The sequence below is a fragment of the Pseudophryne corroboree genome, unplaced genomic scaffold (assembly GCF_028390025.1).
Source record: "Pseudophryne corroboree isolate aPseCor3 unplaced genomic scaffold, aPseCor3.hap2 scaffold_713, whole genome shotgun sequence".
Lineage (NCBI taxonomy): Eukaryota > Metazoa > Chordata > Amphibia > Anura > Myobatrachidae > Pseudophryne > Pseudophryne corroboree.
In genome coordinates this window covers 299,833-327,000 of record NW_026970296.1, presented here as the reverse complement: position 1 = coordinate 327,000, position 27,168 = coordinate 299,833, and the positions used below count along the sequence as shown (strand labels likewise).

General features: G+C 45.2%; 1 protein-coding gene across 1 annotated transcript; it reads left to right on the top strand.

Moving 5' to 3' along the window:
* Positions 1-4,988: 4,988 nt before the first annotated feature.
* LOC135039835 (zinc finger protein ZFP2-like) lies at positions 4,989-21,524 on the top strand. Its single transcript, XM_063954764.1, has 2 exons — positions 4,989-6,057; positions 12,081-21,524. The coding sequence occupies exons 1-2, from the start codon at positions 5,133-5,135 to the stop codon at positions 13,172-13,174; spliced, it is 2,019 nt and encodes a 672-aa protein (XP_063810834.1). The 5' UTR covers positions 4,989-5,132; the 3' UTR covers positions 13,175-21,524.
* Positions 21,525-27,168: the final 5,644 nt, after the last annotated feature.

Below are 27,168 nucleotides of genomic sequence, written 5' to 3'. Positions count from 1 at the left end.
ATTACGGGGGCGGAGCTTAGCCCTCACAGCACCCAGCCCGGCGCCATTTTCTCTACACAGGCTGCAGAGACGCTGGTCCATCCTCACACTGCTGTACAAGTAACAGGGTGCAAAATGGGGAGGGGGGGGGGGCACAGTGATTTCGGTGCATTGTATGTAATTTATAAAAGCGCTGCAGGTCTGGGACATTTTCTGTAGTATTTTCAGACCGGTTTGGGCGCTGGGATGTGAGCTAGCAATATCTCCCTCTGAGTCTCTCTGACAGGCTTTACTGTGGGTCTGTCCCCTATAGGCCCAGTGTATCTGCGTGTGGTGGGTGCACGTGTGTCGGCATGTCTGAGGCGGAGTGCTCTTCCCAGGAGGAGACTATGTTAGGGACACAAATGGCTGTGGGAGTGACCCTGTTGGCACCGCCGACACCTGATTGGGTGAATGTTTTGAGTGCTTTAAATGATAAATAAAAGATTGGATAAATCTGAGTCCCAGAACCAGGCTTGGAAGAAATCCATAGAGGATGTGTTGTTTCAAGTCCAGACCCCCTCGGGGTCACAAAAACGTTAATTTGCCCAGCTGACAAACACGGATACCGACACGGACACTGACTCAAGTGTCGACTATAGTGATGCCAGATTAGATCCAAAACTGGCAAAGTGCATTCAGTACATGATTGTGGCTATAAAAGACGTATTACATATCACTGAGGACCCGGCTGTTCTTGATGCTAGGGTCTGTATGTATAAAGGAAAGAAACCTGAGGTAACGTTTCCTCCCTCTCATGAACTGAACACGCTTTGTGAAAAGGTTTGGGAAAGTCCTGACAAAAAGTTTCAGATTCCCAAAAGGATTGTAATGGCATATCCGTTTCCCTCTGGGGATAGGGAAAAATGGGAGTCACCCCCCATTGTGGACAAAGCTCTGTCACGGCTGTCCAAAAAGGTGGCTCTCCCGTCCCCTGACACGGCAGCCCTAAAGGATCCCGCGGATCGTAGGCAGGAAAATACATTGAAATCCATTTATGTCACCACGGGTACGCTACTCAGACCAGCCATTGCTTCTGCGTGGGTGAGTAGTGCTTTCAAAAAATGGGCAGATAACCTGTCGTCTGAATTGGATACCCTAGATAGGAATAGCATTCTTTTGACACTAGGACTAGGTCATATCAGGGACGCTGCAGTCTACCTAAAAGAAGCTGCGAGAGATATTGGCCTCTTGGGATCACGAGCCAATGCCATGGCAGTCTCAGCTAGGAGAACATTGTGGATTTATCAATGGAATGCTGATGCTGACTCTAAGAAAGCTATGGAGTCTCCACCATATAATGGTGGTTTGTTGTTTGGTGACGGCTTCGCTGATTTGGTATCTACGGCTACCGCGGGTAAATCATCATTTTTACCTTATGTGCCTGCACCACAAAAGAAAGCACACCACTATCAGATGCAGTCCTTTCGGCCCAATAAATACAGAAGGGTCCGAGCGTCTTCCTTCCTTGCTATGAGCGGAAAGGGAAAAGGTAAACGATCACCGGCCATGGCCGGTTCCCAGGAGCAGAAGTCCCCCCGGCTTCTGCCAAGTCCACCGCATCACGCTGGGACTCCTCTGCGGGAGTCCGCACCGGTGGGGTCATGTCTCAGGCTCTTCAGTCAGTTCTGGGCTCGTTCGGCCCTGGACCCATGGGTTTTAGAAATAGTGTCCTAAGGGTACAAACTGGAGTTTCAAGACGTCTCCCCTCACCGATTTTTCAAATCAGCCTTACCAGCTTCTCTTCCGGACAGGGAGGTGGTATGCGCCGCAATACAAAAAAGACTTTTGTTCGAGCCTGTTTGTGGTCCCGAAGCCAGACGGCTCAGTCAGACCAACCCTGAACCTCAAATCCCTAAATTTCTACCTAAAAAAATTCAAATTCAAGATGGAATCTCTCCGTGCAGTGATCTCCAGTCTGGAGGAGGGGGATTTTATTGTGTCGGTAGACCTAAAGGATGCCTACTTGCATGTTCCCATTTATTCCCCACATCAGTCTTACCTGAGGTTTGCAGTTCGGTATTGTCATTACCAATTTCAGACGTTGCCGTTTGGTCTGTCCATGGCTCCGAGGGTTTTGACCAAAGTAATGGCCAAAATGATGCTTCTCCTACACAACCAAGGAGTCACGATTATCCCGTACTTGGACGATCTCCTGATAAAGGTCCAGGGACCAATTGATGCAGAACATTATCCTCTCCCTGACAATTCTGCAGCAACATGGTTGGCTCCTAAACTTGCCAAAATCACAGTTGGTTCCGATGAGACGGCTGTAGTTTTTGGGAATGATTCTGGACACAGAATTACAGAGAGTCTTTCTTCCAGTGGAAAAGGCTCTGGAACTTCAATGTCTGGTCAAACAATTGCTGAAACCAGCAAGAGTGTCGATCCATCAATGCACTCGGCTGCTGGGAAAGATAGTGGCGACCTACGAGGCCATTCAGTTTGGCAGATTCCATGCCAGAGTGTTTCAGTGGGACCTGTTGGACAAGTGGTCCGGGTCCCATCTGCACATGCACCGATGGATAAACCTGTCTTCCAAGACCAGAATCTCACTCCTGTGGTGGCTGCACAGTTCTCACTTCCTAGAGGGATGCAGGTTCGGGATCCAGGACTGGATCTTAGTGACCACGGATGCGAGTCTCCGAGGCTGGGGAGCAGTCACGCAAGGGGAAAGCTTCCAGGGAAGATGGTCAAGCCAGGAAATGTGTCTACACATAAACGTTCTGGAGTTAAGGGCCATTCACAACGGCCTTCTGCAAGAGGAACATCTTCGTAATCGGCCCGTTTTGATTCAGTCGGACAACATAACAGCAGTAGCGTACATAAACTGCCAGGGTGGAACAAAGAGCAGAGCGGCAATAGCAGTGGCCACAAAGGTGCTCTGTTGGGCGGAAAGGCATACAAGCGCTCTGTCAGCAATCTTTATTTCAGGAGTGGATAACTGGGAAGCAGACTTCCTCAGCAGACACAATCTCCATCCAGGAGAGTGGGGTCTTCATCAAGAGGTCTTTGCAGAAGTGACAAGTCTTTGGGGAATTCCTCAAATAGACATGATGGCGTCTCGCCTCAACAAGAAACCTCAGGATATTGTTCCAGGTCAAGAGACCCTCAAGCAATAGCAGTGGATGTCCTAGTGACACTGTTGGTGTTTCAGTCGGTGTACGTGTTTCCTCTGCTTCCACTCATTCCAAAAGTGATAAAGATCATAAGAAGAACAAAGGTTCGAGCGATCCTCATTGTTCGAGACTGGCCAAGAAAGGTTTGGTATCCGGATCTTCTGGAATTACTCGTAGGAGATCTCTGGCCTCTTCCTCTGAGGGAGGATCTGTTACAGCAGGGGCCGTGCGTGTTCCAAGACTTACCGCGACTTCATTTGACGGCTTGGAGGTTGAACGCCGGATCCTAACCCGGAAGGGTATTCCCGAGGAAGTTATCCCCACTCTTATTCAGGCCAGGAAGGAAGTAACGATCAATCATTACCACCATATTTGGAGAAAATATGTGTCTTGGTGTGAATCCAGGAAGGCTCCTACGGAAGAATTTCAGTTAGGACGTTTTCTCCATTTTCTACAAGCCGGTGTGTATGCGGGCCTAAAGTGGGCTCAATGAAAGTTCAAATTTCAGCTTTAACGGTTTTCTTCCAAAAACAATTGGCCTCTCTTCCAGAAGTTCAGACCTTCGTGAAAGGCGTGTTGCACATCCAACCTCCCTTTGTGCACCCTGTGGCACCGTGGGATCTTAACGTGGTGTTGCAATTCCTTCAATCTCATTGGTTTGAACCTTTGCAGAAGGTAGAGTTAAAATGTCTTACTTGGAAAGTGGTCATGCAGTTGGTGGCCTTGTCTCACAAGACCCCTTATTTGATCTTCCATGAAGATAGAGCAGAATTGAGGACTCGTCAGCAGTTTCTGCTGAAAGTGGTTTCGTCGTTCCACTTGAACCAACCTATTGTGGTGCCGGTGGCTACTGACGCCTTGCTGGTATCGAAGTTTGTCGATGTAGTAAGAGATTTGAAAATTTATGTCACCAGAACGGCTCAGTTTAGGAAAACGGAGGCTCTGTTTGTCCTGTATGCTCACAATAAAATTGGGGCTCCTGCTTCCAAGCAAACTATTGCGCGCTGGATCTGTCATACAATTCAGCCGGCTCATTCTATGGCCGGATTGCCGTTACCGAAATTGTTGAAGGCCCATTCTACCAGAAAGGTGGGCTCGTCCTGGGGGGCTGCCCGGGGGGTCTCGGCATTACAACTTTGCTGGGCAGCTGCTTAGTAAGGTTCAAACACCTTTGCGAAGTTCTACACGTTTGATACCCTGGCTAATGATGACCTCATGCTTGGTCATTCGGTGCTGCAGAGTCATCCGCACTCTCCCGCCCATTCTAGAGCTTTGGTATAACCCCATGGTTCTTGATGTGACCCCAGCATCCTCTAGGACGTATGAGAAAATAGGATTTTAATACCTACCAGTAAATCCTTTTCTCTTAGTCCATAGAAGATGCTATGCGCCCGTGCGTACTTTATCTGCAGTTATTATTTGTGGTTACACACATGTTGTGTTACGTTTATAGTCAGCCTCTTGCTGATGATGTTCATGCCGTTGACTTGCGTTGTGTTAAAATGCCATGTTGCATGGCGTGCTTGATGTGTGTGCTGGTATGTATCTCACCTTAGTTTAACTATAAATCCTTTTCCTTGAAATGTCCATCTCTCTGGTCACAGTTCCTATAACTGGAGACTGGAGGAGGGGCATAGAGAGAAGAGTCCGTTCACACCCCTTTGAAAGTCTTAAAGTGCCCATGTCTCCTGTGTATCCTATCTATACCCCATGGTTCTTGATGTGACCCCAGCATCCTCTACGGACTAAGAGAAAAGGATTTACCGGTAGGTATTAAAATCCTATTTTTGGGTTATTTAGGAAGAACGTCTGTCTGATATAAAGGCAGAAGATATAGAGGGAGAAGAAAAGACGTATGTGACTGATATAAAGGCAGAAGATATAGAGGAAGAAGAAGAGACGTATATGACTGATATGAAGGCAGAAGATATAGAGGGAGAATAAAAGACGTATGTGAGTGATATAAAGGCAGAAGATATAGAGGGAGAAGGAGAGATGTATGTGACTGATATAAAGGCAGAAGATATAGCGGGAGAAGAAGAGACGTATGTGACTGATATAAAGGCAGAAGATATAGAGGGAGTAGAAGAGACGTATGTGACTGATATGAAGGCAGAAGATATAGAGGGAGAAGAAAAGACGTATGTGAGTGATATAAAGGCAGAAGATATAGAGGGAGAAGGAGAGATGTATGTGACTGATATAAAGGCAGAAGATACAGAGGGAGAAGAAGAGACGTATGTGACTGATATAAAGGCAGAAGATACAGAGGCAGAAGAAGAGACGTATGTGGCTGATATAAAGGCAGAAGATACAGAGGGAGAAGAAGAGACATATGTGACTGATAAGAAGGCAGAAGATATAGAGGGAGAAGAAAAGACGTATGTGAGTGATATAAAGGCAGAAGATATAGAGGGAGAAGGAGAGATGTATGTGACTGATATAAAGGCAGAAGATACAGAGGGAGAAGAAGAGACGTATGTGACTGATATAAAGACAGAAGATATAGAGGGAGAAGGAGAGATGTATGTGACTGATATAAAGGCAGAAGATACAGAGGGAGAAGAAGAGACGTATGTGACTGATATAAAGACAGAAGATATAGAGGGAGAAGGAGAGATGTATGTGACTGATATAAAGGCAGAAGATACAGAGGGAGAAGAAGAGACATATGTGACTGATAAGAAGGCAGAAGATATAGAGGGAGAAGAAGAGAAGTATGTGACTGATATAAAGGCAGAAGATATAGAGGGAGAAGAAGAGACGTATGTGACTGGTATAAAGGCAGAAGATACAGAGGGAGAAGAAGAGACGTATGTGACTGATATAAAGGCAGACGATATAGAGGGAGAAGAAGAGACGTATGTGAGGGGTGATCAGCAGTGTAAGGAGGAGGAGATCCCTACAGATATCAGCACAGGTGAGTAATAAACACTTATTACAGAAGTCACATATTCTCCTTGCTCAGTCACTACAGTAATCTCTTATACTACACCCTCCTCCGCCATCAGCCCTGTTCTCGGTTTGGTGTTTCTAACACAAGGCTATCCATGACAAACATCACATGTAGAGAGTTATTACACACAACACTATAATGTTATTAAAAGTACAAATTAGAAGTTTATTATTAGTGATTATATGTAAATGTGTATATATGTATGTATATAATTAGTATTGTTTTTTGTGGAGTGCCAAATTTATATGCATTTTGTTAGATGATGCAGGTATGAAATATTTCCTGCTATACAATAGACCTGAGCTCACCAAATACAATTCGTATAAGATTCAGAAATAAAATGAAATTTGAATCTAGAACTTCAAGTAAAACAGATTAAAAGCTTATGACAAGTACATATCTGTATAATCATAAGACAAGCGTTTTGCACTTGTTGTCACCCTTGCATGGGCGGGCTTGTTCTTATCCACTCCAATTTTACTCTAAATACAAATTGCGTATCATCCAACGCGTTTCATCAATAGTGACTTCTTCAGGGGTGTTTTCTGTTAAAGACTTTATCCTCAAATATCAGTTGTGTAGACCTGAAATAATTGTGTAACCTTCAGACGGTAATTGTGGACTTGTTCATGATGAACACATTCCTAATTACTTGTGAATAATAGTTCCTGCTCTGTGCAGTTCTGAGGTTATGACTTTTGGGAATTTAATTGTCAGATCCAATATTGCTCAATCTAAGGTCTCCCAGTAGCCTTACTACATACATAAATGTGTCTTGCACTCAGTATTTTAACTTACAATAATAAACAGTGGAGTTTTAGCTCATGTATTGCTCAGTGCATTTAAGCCTGCAGCCCCCGACAAGGGACCCCACTATACTGCAGGTCCTACTCTATTGCTCAAAATAATTACCATAAAAACAGCTATCACATTAGTGTTAGACTTTAGGTGTACTCTCAGTGGCTGAACAGTGGCCGGAAGGCTTGGATTGGTTTTCAGAGCACCAGTCTGATGTGCCACCACATCTCACGTGGCCCTCCAATTCACCAGATCTGGGACTGTTTGGCTGGGTCCGGCATTGTACTGTTGGTGCAGTTCCTGATGCGTTTGGAACGATTGGTGGTTGCTAGGTGCCCTAAATGCCTGTGGTCCAGATTTATCATGATCTACTTTCACCCACTGTTCTGCCGCTGAGATTCTTGGTCTCCAGGCTTCTTCCACTGTAGATGGATACTACTCACTGTCTACAAGGCATCACCAACAAACAAAAGCCGGCCTCGGCCAAAACCAATGTCTCCCTTTTGCCAGTCGCATCATGTGCACGACCCATGGTTCCATCTGAAAAAGAAACAATATCTCAACAAATTTGCATCGTATCAATACCTCAGACCTTCACAATGATCATCCAGTAGTCTTAGTGTCACCATCTACACGCATGTGCACGTCCTGTGTCATTAATATACCCGGTGGAACCGTCCATTTCGCTGTCCGTCGCTCACTCCAGCGCATCAAAGTGACGTCATCTGACACATGCTATGTCCGGGGACATGGAGAGAACCTCGTCCACGTGACCTATAGTAACCAATGACGACAAAAGTATCAAGTAACCTGCCAACAAAACAGTGTAACAACACCGATCAAATTCTATCCTCTTAGATATATATATATCTTTCTCCGGCAGGGTCCACAGGATAACATTGGGATATGATGACGTGACAGCGGATTAGCAACAAACGGTCAAAGCTTTTGGCCTCCCAGCATGCAACGGGCCTGTCCATATATCCCCGACTCCTGGCTCAGGCAAATCAGTTTTTTGTTTGGTGCGGCAGGAGCCGGACCATGGTCAGAGGGCTGATGTTTTTTAGCAGCCGTAAGTTTTCTTATTTTATTTTTATAGTATTACCACTTTTTTTGAGTGATCTTTGTGAAAAGCATCTTATACGCACCTTAGAGTCACTCCAACAACTCCCCGCCGGGTCGCAACAATGCTTAACCCACGTGTACAGTGAGGCAGGCACAGGTTCTGGTGAACCTTCATGGGCTACTTTGCACAGACATTATCCAATGTAGCTAAGCAGTTTATACCAGCTCCTATACCAGTGATAGGTTTCCCTATTAACCCTTACATGCAACATTCATTCTGAGGTTTATACACCTAGGGAATTGTCAGCCTCTCTAAAAAGCAGCCTGAAATATATATGATAGGGTGGTGGTAAGTAAATCACATAGACATGATACAACATCTTCACAGTCTACACATGTTTTAGATGAGGATTCGTTAGAGGATGAGGACTCATTACACTTCAGAAGGTCTCAGCTCAGTGGACTTACCTGAGCTAATTAGTGCTAAGTCATTCTATCCTTAGAAGAGGCAGCAGAGCCTGTGTTAAAAACTAAGGCAACTGTGTTTAAACATCCCAAAACAGCTGATGGAAATTTTGGGTTACGCCCAGTAGGAAGTTAGAAATGGAATTCCAATTATTCTCGTCCAGCTGGGGACTGTTTAAAAAAAAAAGGGGAGGTGGCTCCCAAAGTAGATTCGCAGGTCTTAGATTGGTGCGAAAATCTACATTACTTTTGTTTTCAACATCAATAAATGATGTCACGGGGGTGTGTCCTGACTGGAAAGGCAGCAGGAAGCAAGATAAAGGAACTCCTGCTTATATAGGTCATTTCTGCCTTTTACAGCTGTCCTACGGGCTCTTTCAGGCCCTTTCTTGCCCCTCTGTGTGTTTTGACACCCCGGTGTGTAGGTTGCGGAGCCGGGGAGCCATTCATTTGGCTTTTGCAGGTTATGGCCTACACCCGGATCCAAAGCTGCAGACTGAAGTTGTGCAGTGATCCCACCACAGCCTGGACCTCAGCGAGGTAGCGCTGCTACTCACCGAGGGCTGTCCACTCTAGTGCCTAGCTGTGCTGTTGGAGTCGTGTGGAGAGGCTGACTGGGGATCAGCGGTGACCGCAGCGGGAGACACTGAGCGGAGCTGCTCTCCTGGCATCTGATGCGGCGCATACTACGGGGATTGGTGGCCTCAGCAGGGACGCGTCAGGTTTGTCAGCTCACCCACCCGCAGCCTACCTTCTCCTACTGTCTGGCCGTTGAAGCCATGAGTCGTGGAAGCGGGGAATACATGGAGCGCTTGCCTGTCATCACTCCAGCGGTGTCCCGGCATCTCCCCCTCTCCTCCTAACCCATGGTGCTACGGGGGAATCTGCCGGAGCTGTGAATTATAGAGGACATAGAATGTATAGAGCGTTGTGTAACAGGACCATCTAGAGTGCCTTAAAACGTCTTCAACCATTACAGCTGGGCTGTGCGTCTGACAAGAAGAAGCAGATGATGTTGTAGTGGTCTCGGAAGGACCACCTGAATTCGAGGTACCTTTTTAACCTTTTTTGGAGGCATGATAAGCCGGCAACAAAGAGACCTCTCAGAGATAGGAAAATACAAACAATCTATAAATAAAAGGATCAGTAGTACGCTGTCAGGAGGTTACATCAAGATGAATCAAGATGTAATGCAACTCAAATAACACAGTAATGACCGAGAAATTCCACTAGAGGTCAGCGTGATCACAGACTTCACGTCTGTGATCACGCTGACCTCTAGTGGAATTTCTCGGTCATTACTGTGTTATTTGAGTTGCATTACATCTTACTGTGTTATTTGAGTTGCATTACATCTTGATTCAGCATTGTCTGCTTAGAAGCAGGACACCCAATCTTGTTGGGATCATAAAGTACAAATAGTGCGTCCGACTTCCTGTGACGAGTAGTTCTCTTCACATAGATTTTCAAAGCCCGCACGACATCCAAGGACTTTGAGGTAATTGAGGTGTCAGTAGCCACCGTAGGAAATTTCTTGGATTCACACCAAGACACATACTTTTTCCAAATCCGATGGTAATGCTTAGACGTTACTCCCGAACCTTTGAAGCTTGCATCCGTGGTTAGAAGAATACAATTCTGAATCCCGAACCTGCTGCCCTCGAGCAGGTGAGAAGTTTGCAGCCACCAGAGGAGTGAAATTCTGGCTTTCGGTGACAGGCATATCCGTCTGGTGCATGTGAAGATGTGATCCCGACCACTTGTCCAGGAGATCCAGCTGGATGAAGCGTGCATGGAATCTTCCGTATTGTAGAGCCTCGTAGGAGGCTACCATCTTCCACAGAAGGCGAATGCACTAATGAACCAATACCCGGGGAGGTTTCAAGACATCCCGGCCCATTGATTGGATCTCCAACGCTTTCTCCAGCTGTAGAAACACCCTCTGCACTTCCGTGTCGAGTATCGTCCCCAGGAAGGTCAGTCTCCTTGTCTGTTCCAAATGTGACTTTGGAAGGTTCAGGATCCACCCATGATCCCAGAGTAGTTGAGTTGAGAGCGCAGTACTCTGCAACAGCTTCTCCTTGGAAGATGCCTCTACTCAGCACAGAGAGACACAAATGGCAAAATATATTCAGTGGATAAATCCACAAAATAATATACTGTGATGTTGTAATCGGAGTGTAATGAGCTGTACTCAGACGATACTTGATACTGGGCTCTGCATGTAGACTGAGAGGAAGTAGATGATAGTGGTACCATATAAATAGAAGGTAGTTTCACCTCCAGGCAAATGCTGCAATTTAGTGTAATGACCCCGGTCCAGCCGTCAGGACACTTATTTATATTAAACCTTATTGAAGGCAGAAGACAAAGCATGCGATGGCCGGGTACCAGGATCCAAAATGGCAGCCATCTCACTTCCCAATACCACCGCCGGGCTCCAGTGACTGTGGGCAGCCCGTTCTGTCCCCAGCAGTAGTGGGAGCTGTGCACCCGTCTGAGACAAAAGCGCCTCCAAGTCAGGAGTCCGGAGCGTGCAGCAAAGACTGAGCGCACTTAGCCCCAGAATACAGCCTGTGGCTTTAGCGGTGTCACTAGGCTGCGGCAGTGAACGGTGCCCGAAGTGAGCGGCGCAAGCGGATTTTGGACAGAAGGAGTGGGGGACTTAATAGATTGAGTCTTGGTCCCAGCGGCGGCTGAGAGTTATCAGGTAGGGTAGATAAGAAGCCACTTAGTGAGGAGAGCTCCAGAAAGCACGTCTGGATAGATCACGCCCCTTTTATTTATTATTTTATATACTAACAGGGGTGACAGGTGTGGTACATCCCTGCAAAGGCAGATCCAATCTCTTTCTCATCAGACTCTGCTGTCTTCCCTGCACTCTCACTCAGATGTTCACTGCTGCCAGTAGCACACGTATGAGAAGCAGAAGTATGGCGGCAGCTGTATAGATTCTGATATGTAATTCTCTATATCATACTTACCGTACACACATCATCCTTATTACTATTGAGAGAATAGAGGTAAGACACTGATGATGATGGGGGGGGGGGTAAAAGTGGATTATAACCTAGCAGATGATGATGATTACAGGGTATTATATGGTGTATTGCATGTAAAGTACCTTGTTTCACACCTACTCTGCTGTAGCAATATACTTTATATAAGGGTGAGTAACACATGTACAGGCTTACCAGCGTATGAGCACACACATAAAGGAATGCTACCTTACCAATGCTTACAGGAGTAACGTTAGGAGACATTTCTCTGATCCATCAGCTCATATGACTGATGTTATTGTTCATCTAGAATCTCCAATTCATACAATATGTTCCACATCCATTGTTTTACATTGGTGCTGACATAGAACTTGCCGAGTGACTACATCTCCATTTATACTTCATGGTTAGTTACCAGTACAAGAGAGAGATATATCTAAGTATTATTATAATATTACATTTGTTATTGGGAGTGTTCTCAGGAGGGTGGACACAATGATAGTTTGAGACACAATATTATAAAGCCTTCATTAAAAGTTATGTTTTATTATACACACACATTTACAATTAAGTGTCCCAGAGAGTCGTCTTCTATTGTTTACAAGATTAATATTGTTACAGAAAATGTCACATTTCCATAATGTATTTTATTTCCAGCAGATGGACACACAAGCAGGAATATCTCAGAAGGATATCTAATGTTATCCCCGGATTGTGACATAAACGATAATGACAGCAGACAGGATTCTCCAGGAGATAACCCCATTACCCCAATTATACATCCAGCTCTATCAGCTGATCCCTCTGATCCTGGGAAATGTTCTCCTGATCACTCTGATATTGGTGCATCTGTTACAGCTCTGACAGTAGATACAGTGTTTCCCTGTTCTATAGATGCCATCTATTTTACACAGAACACAAAGCTTATAACCCATCAGCCAGCTAAAGCAGGCGAGAGGCCATTTCCATGTTCTGAGTGTGGGAAATGTTTTACATACAAATCAGCTTTTGTTACACATCAGAGATATCACACAGGTGAGAAACCATTTCCATGTTCTGAGTGTGGGAAATGTTTTGCACGGAAATCAAATCTTGTTAAACATCAGAGTAGTCACACAGGTGAGAGGCCATTTTCTTGCTCTGAGTGCGAGAAATGTTTTACACGGAAATCAAATCTTGTTAAACATCAGAGTAGTCACACAGGTGAGAGACCATTTCCATGTTCTGAGTGTGGGCAATGTTTTGCACAGAAATCACATCTTGTTACACATCAGAGAAGCCACACAGGTGAGAAGCCTTTTCCATGTCCTGAGTGTGGAAAATGTTTTGCACAGAAATCAAATCTTGTTACACATCAGAGAAGTCACACAGGTGAGAAGCCATTTTCTTGCTCTGAGTGTGGGAAATGTTTTGGACGCAAATCAGATCTTGTTACACATCAGAGAAGTCACACAGATAAGAATCCATTTCCATGTTCTGAGTGTGGGGAATGTTTTGCACACAAATCAGATCTTGTTATACATCAGAAAAGTCACAGAGGTGAGAATCCATATCTATGTTCTGAGTGTGGGAAATGTTTTGCACACAAATCACATCTTGTTACACATCAGAGAAGTCACACAGGTGAGAAGCCATTTTATTGCTCTGAGTGTGGGAAATGTTTTACCCAGAAATCAAGTCTTGTTACACATCAGAGAAGTCACACAGGTGAGAAGCCATTTTATTGCTCTGAGTGTGGAAAATGTTTTACCTAGAAATCAAGTCTTATTATACATCAGAGAAGTCACACAGGTGAGAAGCCATTTCCATACTCTGAGAAATAAATCAGCTCTTGTTGCACACAACAGACATCACTTAGGTGAGGAACCATTTTAATCTTCTGGAGTATACTCATCATTGCCATGCGTTTTTCTTCAAGGTTCTTATCCTATCTCCTATGCTTTTTGCAATATACATGCTACCACTGGGTGAAATAATCACATGTCATGCCTTCATCTACCACTGCTATGCAGATGACCTGTCTTTTGCTCCAGGTACCCAGTACCAATCCTAAATGGTTGTCTAGCTGAGCTCCAGGTGTGGGTGATGCCAGTTGGTTGTGACTCAGTCCTGGTGAAACAGGTCTTTATGATAGAAGCTCACCACCAAAGGGCAGGGCTACAGCTCAGCTTTGCAAAGCAACCAGACTTATGCTTGGGGGTTCAGAGTTACAAAATGCTGATCATGTGCGGAATCTTGGTATCCTGGATGGTGGAGTGACACTTAGACATCAGGTATCTGCCACAATCAGATTGTCATCTGAGGAACATAGCCAGACTCCACCACTTATTTCCCTCAGAAGATCTACCTACAGTCATACATACACTTGTATCATCACGCATAGACTACTTCAATGTCCTCTACCTGGGTCTCCCAGCAAAAGAATTGCACCGCTTGTAGCTTGTACATAATGCAGCAGCCAGGCTGTTACCTAACCAGCCCGTTCCTGCCACATCACACCCATTCTCTACTCCCTTCACTGGCTGCCGGTAAGATGGGGACTATTAATCTTACTGACTCTCCCAGCCCTACATGACCGGGGTCCAAGGTACCAGAAGCAGCTTCTTCCTCCTTACTGCCCAGCTTGATTCCATCTGTGATGGACTGTTACCAGCAGTTCCAAGAATCCTCAAGAAGTTCTGAGATGTCAGAGGGGAGACATGTTGGATGGCACTATTGTTGTGGTGGGGACTGCCGGAGGCACTATCTGTGGCTAGTATTCCCAAGCGGTGCTGAGGCGTCAGAGGGGAGAGACAGGGTGGGTGGCACTAGTGCTGTAGTTGGGTTGCCGGAGGCACTATGGGTAATTTCTTATTCATCCACTTGGGGTCACTGGAGTACTCTTGAGATATGAACTGAGAGTTAGCAGGAACATGCACATTTAAATTAGTAACCCTCCTCCCCCTCCACACTCCCAAAGGTTCTTGACGTGGAGAGTTCTCCACAGGTTTTCTATTTTTCACAGATTTTTTCTTTTTTACACTCAATCCCTTCCCAGATTATTAAGAAGCTTTGGTCCGGGATTGTTTGTGCTGCTGCTGCAGCAATTGGCTTGTCGTGCTCAGGAGAGGAGTACGAATACGGCGGCTGCCGCGACTCTGTCTTCAAAAGGAGGAGAGGGGGGAGGCTGAGCGCAATATATATTGGCTAATATGGTAATAAGTCTCATCTTGCATGCTTTATTATACTTGAGTATAGGCATGCACATGGCAGGACGCCATTTTAACCTTACTTCCTGGTTCTTCTTGCAGGAAGTTTGCTGCTGTCCTACGACACTCGCCCACTGGAGGAGTTGGGATGTTAGTAGGAATTCGGTACAGCACAGGTTTCACTGATTATAGTGTGTCCCACGTACACTGCACTTCTGGGTTATACACACTTTAGTTACATTTTTACTGAGTCGTGGGACTTGTCTGTTTTTTGTCTACTTGTCTGTGTACATAATGAGTAAGGAAAATGCAAAATCAAAAAAGCAGCTTAGCTGCAAGGTCTGTGAGAGTGTGTTACCTGACGGAACTGCTGCATGCACAGTATGTCTTGCAAATACGAACCCATACCCTGATCCTCCTTGGGTAATGTCTGGGTTACAATCGGAATTGGAAGCTGCACGATAGGAGCGTGAGACGGCTAGATCTGAGGCTAGGGTAATACCAGAAGGGGCTCAGGAGATGTCTAGGACTTTGCAAGGGTTACAAAAGTCCAAGTCTAGCTGAGTTCCGAAAGATAGCATTTGTTTTATAACTTACCAGTTTCCTCGATGTTGCATTCTGACGATTCAATGCCAGACCTGATAGCTCAAGAGGAACATGAGGAAGGTGATTTGGGCCAGAAGTCAGATAATGAGGTTACTTATAGTCTGGCCATTGATAATCTCATCAGGGCAGTACATCAGGTTCTAAATTTTACGGAGGTTGAAGAACCTCTTTCAAATGATGAAATGTTATTTTCTAAAAGACGGAAAACACCGGTGTGTTTTCCTTATTCAGATTCTCTGAATAAACAGTTAACAGAAGCATGGAAGAATCCGGATAAACGGTTTTCTATGACTCAGAGGTTTCTGTCTAGTTACCCGTTCCCAGAGTCTATGACGTCTAAATGGTGAAATTGGCCGGCTGTGGATTCCTTGGTGTCAAAACTTTCTAAGAAGTTAACCATTCCAGTTCCAGCTGCTATGACACTTAAAGGCCCATCAGAGTGTAAGCTAGAAGCTATGCTAAAGTCAGTGTATACAGCAGTAGAGGTGTTTCTTAGACCTGCTTTGGTTGGAGTTTGGATTAACAAGGTTGTAGTTGCATGGGCAACACAGCTTAAGTTGGGCCTACAAGAAGAACATATGTGAATCTGCTGAGTATCTAGGTATAGCTTCTATGGACGTCGGCCTGGTTAGTTCTCACCTTTCAGCTTCACAAGTTGCAGCACAACGTGCACTTTGGCTGCATTCTTGGCAGGCGGAGGCAGAGTCCAAATGAGGAATAGAAGCATTGCCTTATGCTGGCAAGATGTTGTTTGGTCCTGAATTGGACAAATGGATTTCTCAGGCCACTGGGAGAAAGTCTGTTTTCCTACCATTGCCTTTACAGGTTCCTAAATGCAAATTCTCTGGATCAGCATTCAAATCCTATAGACCTCAGTCCTTTCGAGGCCATACTAGAGGAACAACCATACACAGTAGACATGGTAGATGACGTGGTTTTCAACAAACCACTAACCGTCATGACACTAAGACGACCGACAAGCCAGTGGCATGACGGGCTTCCAGCCCATCTCGGATCTTCAGTTGTGGGTGTCACAACTGAGGGCTGAGGCTGACTTAGGGAAGCCTCAGATGTAGGGGCTGGTGTGTAGGTGAACCGTGGAGGTAAGATTAGGTTCCTAGAAATGCAGGATGTTTGAACACCATCAACCCGAAGGCGTGACCACAACAATGGAGTAAAATATAAAAGTCAATTTATTGAACACAGTATATATCTTGGCAATGAGATATCTTCAACAGTGAGTGCAGAATTAAATGCAGTACAGTTCCTGGGAATGCAACTGCTATTTGAGACTGTGGCTATGCAGAACAAGATGACAAAAGTCCTTGACAAAATCCGGAGTTGAAAAGTCTGTGGCCACAGTTAACCGCTGTAATGAGGAACAAGCAAGTACTGTCCAGTAGGTGGCAGACAGGAGACTGGGATAGGCACTGATACACTGAGGTTGAAGTGAAGTAGATAGATTTGCTAGAGACTACCGAACGAAACCGGTGTGAGGAAAGATGTGCTGAACTCACCACTGGAGCAACAGTTCGATGGTGAGCATTGATGAATACTGTGGTCCGATGTTGTGTAGAAGGAGATGCAGAGTGATATATGAATACCGCTGGAGATGACGTGAAGCACTGCTGTAGGCAGATGGTAACACCAAGCACTGCTGGAAGCCAGTGACACTTTACCACAGAGGCTAGTGAGCGATGCTGTAGATAATGGAAGTAGTAACAATACCAAGACACCGCTGGAAGCAGAGCAGGTCCACAGCTGGAATCCGATGTCAGGATCGCAGTAGATAGCCAGGAAGCAGAGCTGGAACACTGCAGGAGTCAGGCTGCACCGCAGGGTGGTAATTGGTGCCGGTCTCTTGGAGAAGCTGAATCACAGGAGCTGGAGTACCTGGAAAGTCAAGCTGGAAATTCACCAAACAGGAGAGACATGTATGCAAGGATTGACAACCAAAGCACTGACCCTTACCCAGCCCTGGAGCAGGATATTTATACCAGCTGGTGAGCCTGGATTGGCTGGATAATATAGGCAGAGTCCAGACTGCAGCGGATAGGCTGAAAACAACATGATAAAAAACAAACATGGCTGCACCTATGTTTGAAACTGGAAGGAAAGTCTGTCTGTACTTTACATGTGGGAATTGGCAGTAATGGCGGCAGAGGCTGCAGAGGGCAGGAGATGCCATACTTTAAACAGATGGATGTTTCATATAATGTTGCCATGCCAGCGCTGCTGCAATCAGAGAGGAGAACCTTGAGACACAGATATGCAGTGCGCTGCCCGCAGACAGCGGAGGTGGAATCCAGGCCTTGAATGCCGGGCCAGTCTCAGAAGGCACTTAGCAGGTAAATAATGGGGGTAATAACCCGGATCGTGACAGTGGGAGCACGCCTTCAGACGTTTCACTTGGCGTGGTTTCAGACATCCATAGATGGGTGGAACCGCAATTTAGTGTTCAAAGGTTACAAAATAGAGTTCGATTGTCTTCCACCAATGCGATTTTTCAAGACATGTCTGCCTGTGTCAGGAGACAAGAAGGCGGTTCTGCAGACGTGATTCAGTCTCTCGTAGACTCAGAAGGTTTGATTCCGGTCCCAGATCACCAACAGGGTCAAGGTTACTATTCCAGTCTTTTTGTGGTACCAAAGCTGGATGGTCCTGTCAGACCAATATTGGACCTAAAGGGGCTCAATCAGTACATTGCTTACTACAGATTCAAGATGGAATCCCTGCGGTCAGTGATTGCAGGTTTAGAGCCACATAAATTCATGATTTCTCTGGATCTCAAGGATGCGTACTTACACATTCCAATTTGGCCACTGCATCAGGTGTACTTCAGGTTTGCAGTACAACAAAACCATTATCAGTTTCAGGCACTACCATTTGGCCTCTTGTCAGCACCTCGGGTGTTCATGAAGGTGATGTCTGTGATGATAGATCATCTCAGATCCCTGGGAGTGATAATAGTTCTGTACTTAGACGACCTTCTCATCAAAGCTCCGTCTCAACAGATACTCCTTCAACATAGAAATTGGTGTTGAATCGGCGCTCCACAGTACACACAGACCCAATTAAACTCTGATAGCTGCTCACCAGTTGTGGGCGGGCTGCCCCAACAGATTATCAATAAGATCAAAAAAAGCAAAAGAAGGGAGCGCTAGGAGAGTTTAATATTACATTTATTAATGAAACAGTGTTTCAAATGCCACATGAATCACAATATAGCCTAGTAAAAAGTATACACATTTATTTAATAAAATACTGTATTAAATACAGCTGCAATGTATCACCTGAATTAAAAAATAAATAGTGAAATGACACTTAATATAACCCGTATTTTGGCCGTGCGTCAAGGACTAAAAGGTTTTATGGATTAGTTAGTTAGGAAAGATGGGGACGTCTTTCGAAGCACTCCAGTTCGGAAGATTTCACTCACGTCCTTTTCAACTGGATGTTCTCGCACAGTGGACAGGCTCGCATCTACAAATTCATCAGATGGTGAGGCTGTCTCCAAGGGCCAGAATACCACTACTCTGGTGGCTCCAAGTACACAATCTCACAGCAAGAAAAATATTTGGAGTCTGGAATTGGATTATTCTGATGACAGACGCAAGTCTCAGAGGTTAGGGAGCAGTGGTCCAAAATTGTCAGTTTCGGGGTCTCTGGTCAGACCGAGAAAGTTTACTTTTAAAATGAAAAAATGGAAAGCGTTATGAAAAATAAATAATTATGTATAAAGGAAAAAATGTTAACAGAGATATGCGGTACCTGTAAATGAAATAGTTTGGTTAAATCGAGAATGTTTACACTCTTTTGAGTGAATATGTAGTGGAGTAGCCAGCACAGTGAGTTTTTATTAACCTGGTTTGCAGGTGTCCTACCTTTCCCTGCGCTTAGGATGTTCACAAGCCGCTGTGGCTCTGATGTGTGTTGCCGCATGGCGGCCGGCGGGGCTGGCAGCGTTTCAGATCCCGCTGCGTCCAGCGGGACTGTGCACTCTGTAGTTTCTTTCCTGGCTCCAGGTGCAGCACGGTACATAACAAGCGCAGTTAATTTTAATTTTCACAAGAAAGTTTACTGTCGATAAATGTCCTGGAACTCAGGGCAATTTACAACACGCTGCGACAGGCAGTTCACATGCTCCAGTCTCACTGTTCAGGCTCAGTCAGACAACGTGACGTCACATACAGCAACAAACAAGGAGGAACTCAAAGTCGCATGGCCATGCGGGAAGTTGCTTGAATCCTTAAGTGATATTGTTGGCAGTGTTTATTCCAGGAGTGGACAACTGGGAGGCGGATTATCTCAGCTGGCAGGATTTTCATCAAGGGGAATGGGCCCTAACTCCAGAGGTGGGTTTACCCACAGGTGGATCTAATGGCATCTTGCCAAAATCATCAAACACCCCAGTATGTGTCCAGAACAAGAGATCCAAAGGCAGTGGCAGTGGATACTCTCACAATCACGTGTCCGTACAGCCTCATGTATCGGTTTCCACCTTTTCCACTGCTTCCTCAGTTGCTAAAGCGGATCAAATTACAGTCCATGATAGTCATATTAGTGGCGCCTCATTGGCCTTGGAGAGCGTGGTTCTCGGATCTCAGAGGTCTACTCGCAGACAATCCGTGGACACTCCCGCTACGTCCAGCCCTGCTACAACAGGATCCATTCCTGTACCTCGATTTAGCGCTGCTGCGTTTGATGGGGTGGCTGTTGAAACCACTCTCTTCAGATGAGAGGGCATTCCAGAATCAGTTATACCAACCATGTTACATGCTAGAAAGAGAAAGCCAGTAACGGCAGCTCATTATCAAAGGATTTGGCATGCCTGTATAGGGTGGTGTGAAGCTCGGAATTTTCCGACCTCAAGTTATCCTTTCAAGTTATCCCGTCTTTTGCTATTTTTACAGACTGGGTTAGATGGAGAACTGCGTTTATCTACACTAAAGGTGCAGGTCTCTGCCTTGTCAATTTACTTTCAAAGGCGTTTGGCCCTTTTGCCAACTGTTCACACTTTCCTGCAAGGTGTCCTCAGAGTACAACCTCCATTTATACCACCTACAGCGCCATGGGATTTGAATCTGGTTTTAGATTTTTTACAGTCTTCAAATTTTGAACCCTTGCAACAAGTGGATGTTAAGTTTCTGACTTGGAATACAGTTTTTCTCCTAGCCTTAGCTTCAGCAAAGCGTGTTTCAGAATTGGGTTCCCTTGTCCTGCAAGCCACCGTATCTGGTGTTTCATGATGATAGAGCGGAACTTCGGACGAATCCCGCTTTCCTACCAAAGGTAGTATCTTCTTTTCAAATCAATCAACCAATCGTAGTTCCGGTATTATCAGAGGGTGCAGGAACTCCAGCTACATTGGATGTGGTACGCGTACCCCGCATTTATGTAGCCCAAACATCAACAGTACGTAAAACGGATATGTTGTTTGTTCTCTATGATGCAGTAGGTTGGCCAGCTTCCAAACAGACCTTGGCCAGATAGATTAACTTGACCATTCATCAGGTGCACTTTCATGCTAGTCTAACACCGACTGCATGTGTCAGCACATTCCTTGCATTCTGTGGGAACGTCATGGGAGCAGGTCATGGAGCTTTTATGACGCAACTTTGCAGTGCGGCTACATGGTCATCAGTGCACACGTTTGTGCGCTTTTACAAGTTTAATACGTTTGCGGCATCAGCATCTAGCTTTGGCCGTCTAGTGTTACAGGTGCCAAACAGCTCTCCCGCCCAAGGGGGAAACTTTGGTATGTCCCAAGAGTACTACAGTGACCCATAGTGGATGAAAAAATAGGATATTGGTACTTACCAGATAAATCCTTTACTTTGAATCCACAGGGGGCACTGGACGCCCACCCAGAGCAGTTTCACCTGTCCTGTGGTAAGTTCAGTAGATCTTATGGTAACGGATTCTCACCAACTTGCTCAATTGTTAAGGTGATTGTTATCTATTGTCGCGTCAACTGTTCAGTTGTCCATTTCATTATGTGTCAACTTTATCGTTGTCCGTTATGTTATAATGTTATATGTAATTCTCTAATGTTCATCCTATCTATTGCTCCTGTTTGGCTCAGTAAAAACACTGAGGTACCTTGGTGTATGGAGGAGGTGGAGGGTTACTAATTTAAATATTTAAATGTGCCTGTCCCTGCTAACACACCGTCCATATCTCAAGAGTACTCCAGTGCCCCCTTTGGATTCAAAGAAAATAATTTATCTGGTAAGAACCAAAATCCTATTATTATCCCCAAGCAGCACTAAGGTGTCCGAGGGGGAGACCGGGCGGTGGCAGTAGTGGCGGGGCGATGGTGGGTGGCAGTAGTGGGGGGAACAGGGCGTGGCAGTATTGGGGAGAGAGTGTGGTGGCAGTAGTGGGGAAAGACAGGGTGGGTGGCAGTAGTGGGGGGAGACTGGGTGGGTGTCAATAGTGGTGGGAGACAGGGTGGTGGCAGTATTGGGGGGAGATGGGGCGGGTGGCAGTTGTGTGGGGAGACAGGGTGGTGGCAGTAGTGGGGGAAGACAGGGCGGTGGCAGTCTGGGGAGACAGGGCGGGTGGCAATAGTGGTGGGGAGATGGGTGGCAGTAGTGGGGGGAGACAGGGCGGATGCAGTAGTGGGGGGGAGACAGGGCATGGCAGTATTGGGGGAGAGAGTGCGGTGGCAGTAGTGGGGGAAGACAGGGTGAGTGGCAGTAGTGGGGGGAGACTGGGCGGGTGGCAATAGTGATGGGGAAACAGGGTGGTGGCATTAATGGGGGGAGATGGGGTGGGTGGCAGTTGTGTGGGGAGACATGACAGTGGCAGTAGTGGATGTAGACAGGGTGGTGGCAGTAGGGGGATGAGACAGGGCGTGTGGCAATAGTGGTGGGGAGAGGGGTGGCAGTAGTGGGGGGAGACGGTGGGTGGCAGTAGTGGGGGGAGACTGGGTGGGCGGCAGTAGTATAGGGAGATAGGGCGGGTGGCAGTAGTGCAGGGAGACAGGGTGGATGGCAGTAGTGGGTGAGATGGTGGGAGGCAGTAGTGGGGGTAGACAGGGTGGATGGCAGTAGTGGGTGAGATGGTGGGAGGCAGTAGTGGGGGGAGACAGGGCGGGTGGTCACAGTGCAGTACCAGGGGCTGCTGGAGGCAGTAAAGAGGTGTATGTGTCCTGCACAGAACCAGTTGATAATTAGACATAATGATTATGCTTCCTTATTTCTAATTAATCCCTTGTATGTGTTACTGTTATTTGCTGTGTCAGCCTTTATGTGTGTTCTGTGTAATAATCCTGAAAGTAGTGCTGCTACCGATCTCATATCATTTGTAGTAACTTGGAAAAGATGAGATATGAGGTGCACTCTGGAAGCTTATAGGGGGTTAATCAGAGATGAACGCAGATGTGACATCACGCAGCCTCCCCGGAAAATGGTACCGGCCCACCCGCGTTCACCCCTCAGGGATGTGATCGCAATGTGTGTGTCCGCACGGCCGCTGCGCATGTGCATTGTGCCACCACCTGCAAACTGCTGCGGCCCGCTGTTGCGGCTGGGTCTGAATGACCCCCATAGACTGTTTTGCAGAGTAAAGTATTTTTAATGTTTAATACACAGATTTTTCTCTATATTTTAAAGATATGAAATAAAGTCGTTTAAAAACAAAAGATTTCCATTGAGTCTTTTTATGTGTCTGTGTATTATCTTATTTCCAGATAATTGTCGCTATGGTGACAGAAACAATTTACTGTTAATGTGTCATTGTATTGTTACTTTTGTGTCCACATAATATCAGTGTTGCTGTGTATAAATACCCGTCTGGTGTGTAAAGGTGGGTACACATGCTGCCATTGTGATTGTGCGATTTCCCTTGAACTGGCCGGAGCCCAGAACCACCAGTAGTGACTGTATGTACTTGTGATTGTGGCTATGTGTGATTGTGACATATCATGTGAATAGTGGGTGACATTACAGGGGGGGGGGGGGAGTCTCTGTGTAAGTAAATAGTGGCAGACATTTTATATCAGTGCATTTATGTGGAGTGGGGGCAGTGGCCTGTCAGGAAGCTGCAATTACATCATGTGACTTCCTCTGGTTTCTATATTCCCCTCTGGGGTGGTGTGTGTGTGTGTGTGTGTGTGTGTGTGTGTGTGTGTGTGTGTGTGTGTGTGTGTGTGTGTGTGTGTATATATATATATATATATATATATTGTCAAAAAAATGGAGAGCGCACTCTTGATTATATAAGAAGTAACAACTTTTACTTTGTAGCATTTGAATACATACATTGAATGTTAATGCCCAACGGAAGTACCTGACGTACGAAACGCGTTGGGCGTGGCTAAGTGACGTAGACGCCGTGACGTCAACCCCCGGATTCAGAGCCGGAGACCAGACGAGCTGTGGTTCGGGAGATATACCGGCTAAGTTGCGGTGGAAACACCTTGCTGATGAATTTTAACTTTCAATGTATGTATTCAAATGCTACAAAGTAAAAGTTGTTACTTCTTATATAATCAAGAGTGCGCTCTCCATTTTTTTGACAGTCTTCACCCTTACTCCAGTGGCTTGGAGTGGATCTGAAGCTGCACTCATTGTGGTATCATAAACTCTGATTCACAACAGTTCCTGTTGCGCAATACCTGAACATTTTGAAAGAATATATATATATATATATACAAATCTGTGTTGCCGGCACTCAGTCTCTGGATCCTTAAAAGTGCCGCGGTGCCTCCAATACAGTGCTTCTGCAGCAAGGTGATATGTTGGACAAGGAGCTGTGGCACTCGTACGGACTTCTTAGATGCTCAAATAAACGGGCGCAGCACGCCTCCTCTTAGTTAACGTTTCAGTTTTATTTTTCAAAACTTTCGTCAGAACAATGTGCATAAATAAAAACCTTACCTTTATACCTGTACACCCGTGAAGACACCCACATGGAGACGAACAGACTGTTGGACGCAGGGTTGGTGACGTCACGCTCCCGCGACGTGCGCTCTTGTGCGCATGTGCCAATCCCTCCGCTACCTAGCAACAAGTATAGATACAATGTGAAAATAACCATCACCATGATAACATGCTAACAAGCCGCAATAGCTGCATACAAATAAGCTATATAAATATTATTAAGCGATCAATTATTAAATCACTACTATAAGAAAGATTTAGTGTGCAGTTTAGGCATAATTCGGGCAGAGGAAAAGCAAGCTTATTGTTTTAAACAGGACAAGCAATCACATAAAGCAACTGAAGTTCAATTGTTCATTTAATCCTTTCGGTGCCACCGTATCCAAGAAATGGATCCATTTTGCTTCCAATTGTAGGAGTTTCTTGCCTCTGTCTCCTCCTCTTACATTAGCAGGGACATGATCTATTAATTTGTACCGCAAGGTAGCCAAACTGTGTCGATATAATTTAAAATGTCTGGCCACAGGTTGTTCTGAATCAGAACCTTCCAAAGCATGTCTAATTGACATTCTATGTGTTGCCATTCTTTCTCGCAGTGTACAAGTAGTCTTTCCAATATACATCAGCCCACATGGGCAACGTATGTAGTAAATGACGAATTTGCTGGTGCAAGACAGGATATGTTTAATGTTTATTTTTTTACCGGTGTGTGGATGATTAAAGGAGTTTCCAGGTTCCAGGTAACTGCAGGTTGTGCAACCTGTGCATTTATAGCAACCAGGTTTTCTTGATAGAAAATTCATTTTTGGTAATGATTGTAGACGTGTGATATCATTGACCACTAAGAGATCTTTAAGATTCTTTCTTCTGGAAAAGCTAGGCATAATTTTGTAGCCTTTGAAGCCCTTCAACTCCGGATCAAGGGTGACTATAGGCCACAAGTCTTTGGCCGTACTGACGTTGTATACACTATCCTGTTGGTATTGTTGTACAAATGTTATTGATTTTTTGTCAGATTTATTTTTGGATTTTGGTTCCATAAGTTTACTTCTTGACTTTGCTAGAGCTTTGTTTTTGGCGTGAACCAGATTATCATACCTGTAACCTTTTTGTAGAAACATCTGTAACATCTCATCAATGGCAGCTTCTGCTTTCTCATCAGTGTCAGTTATTCTCCGGGCCCTCAAAAACTGAGAGTATGGTATCCCCCCTATGCACGCTGGGGGGTGCTGACTAGAAGCATGCAGGTATGTATTGCGGTCCGTGGGTTTCTTGTAAAGATCAGTAGAAAGTAGGTTATCTTCAAGCGTAACTTTGACGTCCAGAAAATTGACCGTTGTGTCACTGATGTCATAAGTAAATTTGATGTTTATGTCTCTGGAGTTAATTTTTATAATGGCTTGTTCCAGATCTTCTGCTTTTCCTTGCCATATCAGGAACAAATCATCTATGAATCTTGTGATCCATATTATCCCTTGCATAAAGTCTGGCGAATCCAATAACAGTTCTTTTTCTTTGGCGAACATGAAGGAATTGGCGAATGCCGGGGCTACACAAGATCCCATCGCACACCCTTTCTGTTGGTTATACCAGTGTCCATCAAAGTAAAAGTAGTTACGTTTCAGTGTGAGACCTAGGAGGTTTATCATGAAGTCTATATTAGGACCATTATAGTCTTTATCAAGAAAAAGGAGGTTTCTTGTCGCTGCAAGGCCTTCTGTATGTGGAATATTTGTGTATAACGACACCACATCCATCGTACATAATACACAACCTGGCGGAAGAGGTGAAAATTGCTGGAGTTTCTTTAGAAATGTTGTAGTATCTTTCAGGTACATTTGCTGACTTTGTACCACTGGCTGTAAATATATATCAATGAACTGTGAGATTTTATAATACAGCGAGTCTCTTGCAGCAATGATTGGCCTGCCAGGTGGACTTGTCATGTTTTTGTGAATTTTGGGTATGGTGTAAAATACAGGGGCTATTGGAAACTCCTGTTTTAAATTCTTTAGCATGGCCTCAGAAATAATGCCTTCCTCCGTTGCTGTTGTTAAGATGTTATCCAGTTCAGTTTTGTATTGAACCGTAGGATCTTGGTCTAGTTTCTTATAGACTTCAGGATTGTTTAATTGGGTATAAATTTCTTTTTTATAATCTGCGAGGTTTAATACCACTATACCGCCACCCTTATCCCGTTTATTTGAGCATCTAAGAAGTCCGTACGAGTGCCACAGCTCCTTGTCCAACATATCACCTTGCTGCAGAAGCACTGTATTGGAGGCACCGCGGCACTTTTAAGGATCCAGAGACTGAGTGCCGGCAACACAGATTTGCAGATAGTTCAGGAGGAACAAGTGAGGAAAATACCCCACAGCCCTCCTTTTCTTGCAAGGCACCGGTCCGGTTTTTACCAGCTACGGAAGAACCACACGGGTGGATTATCAGTAATATATGCACAAACGGTGTAATAGCACTTTGGTGTTTTGCTATACAAAGCCAGTGCAATATGTCGTATGAGGCTAGTGGCTATCGCAGTATAGCTTTACCTTTGGGTGAAACGCTTAGCTTCTCGGATGCAGAAGCCCAGGACATCTATTTCACTGACGACTTCTCCACTGCTAAAGGCTCGGATTCAAATGAACAACTGTACTTTGAACTTCTTAAATATAAGAAAAAAGAGATGGATTTTTTGATGCATGGTGTCACCCTCTCCGATTATCACCGAAATAAACAGATCCCTAGGGGATTTCGCATCAGAAACACCCCCACTATAGGGAGATATAATCAAGATTTTTGCAGGAGGTGGGTGGCTGTATTAAATAAATGCAGCTTTGATCTTATATTATTAGTGATCGAAGAGTCGGCAAGGGAGTTGAAATTGATCAAATCCAGTATCTCTAAATTCGAGGACATGCATTTGGAGGCTCTCAACAAGGATCAAGAAACCAAGTGGCTAGACAAATTGACTGAACAGATGGACGCATATAAAACCAATTTAGTCAAATTCAAGAAAGAAAAGCTTGCTACGGTCCAGCGTGACTACATGGAAAGCAGGGTATACGC

Bases quoted from the DNA above. Each gene is read 5' to 3' on its own strand.
- LOC135039835 (XM_063954764.1), top strand. From the start codon at position 5,133: ATGTATGTGACTGATATAAAGGCAGAAGATATAGCGGGAGAAGAAGAG. The intron at 6,058-12,080 runs GTGAGTAATAAA...TATTTCCAGCAG, and splicing joins CCCTACAGATATCAGCACAG to ATGGACACACAAGCAGGAAT.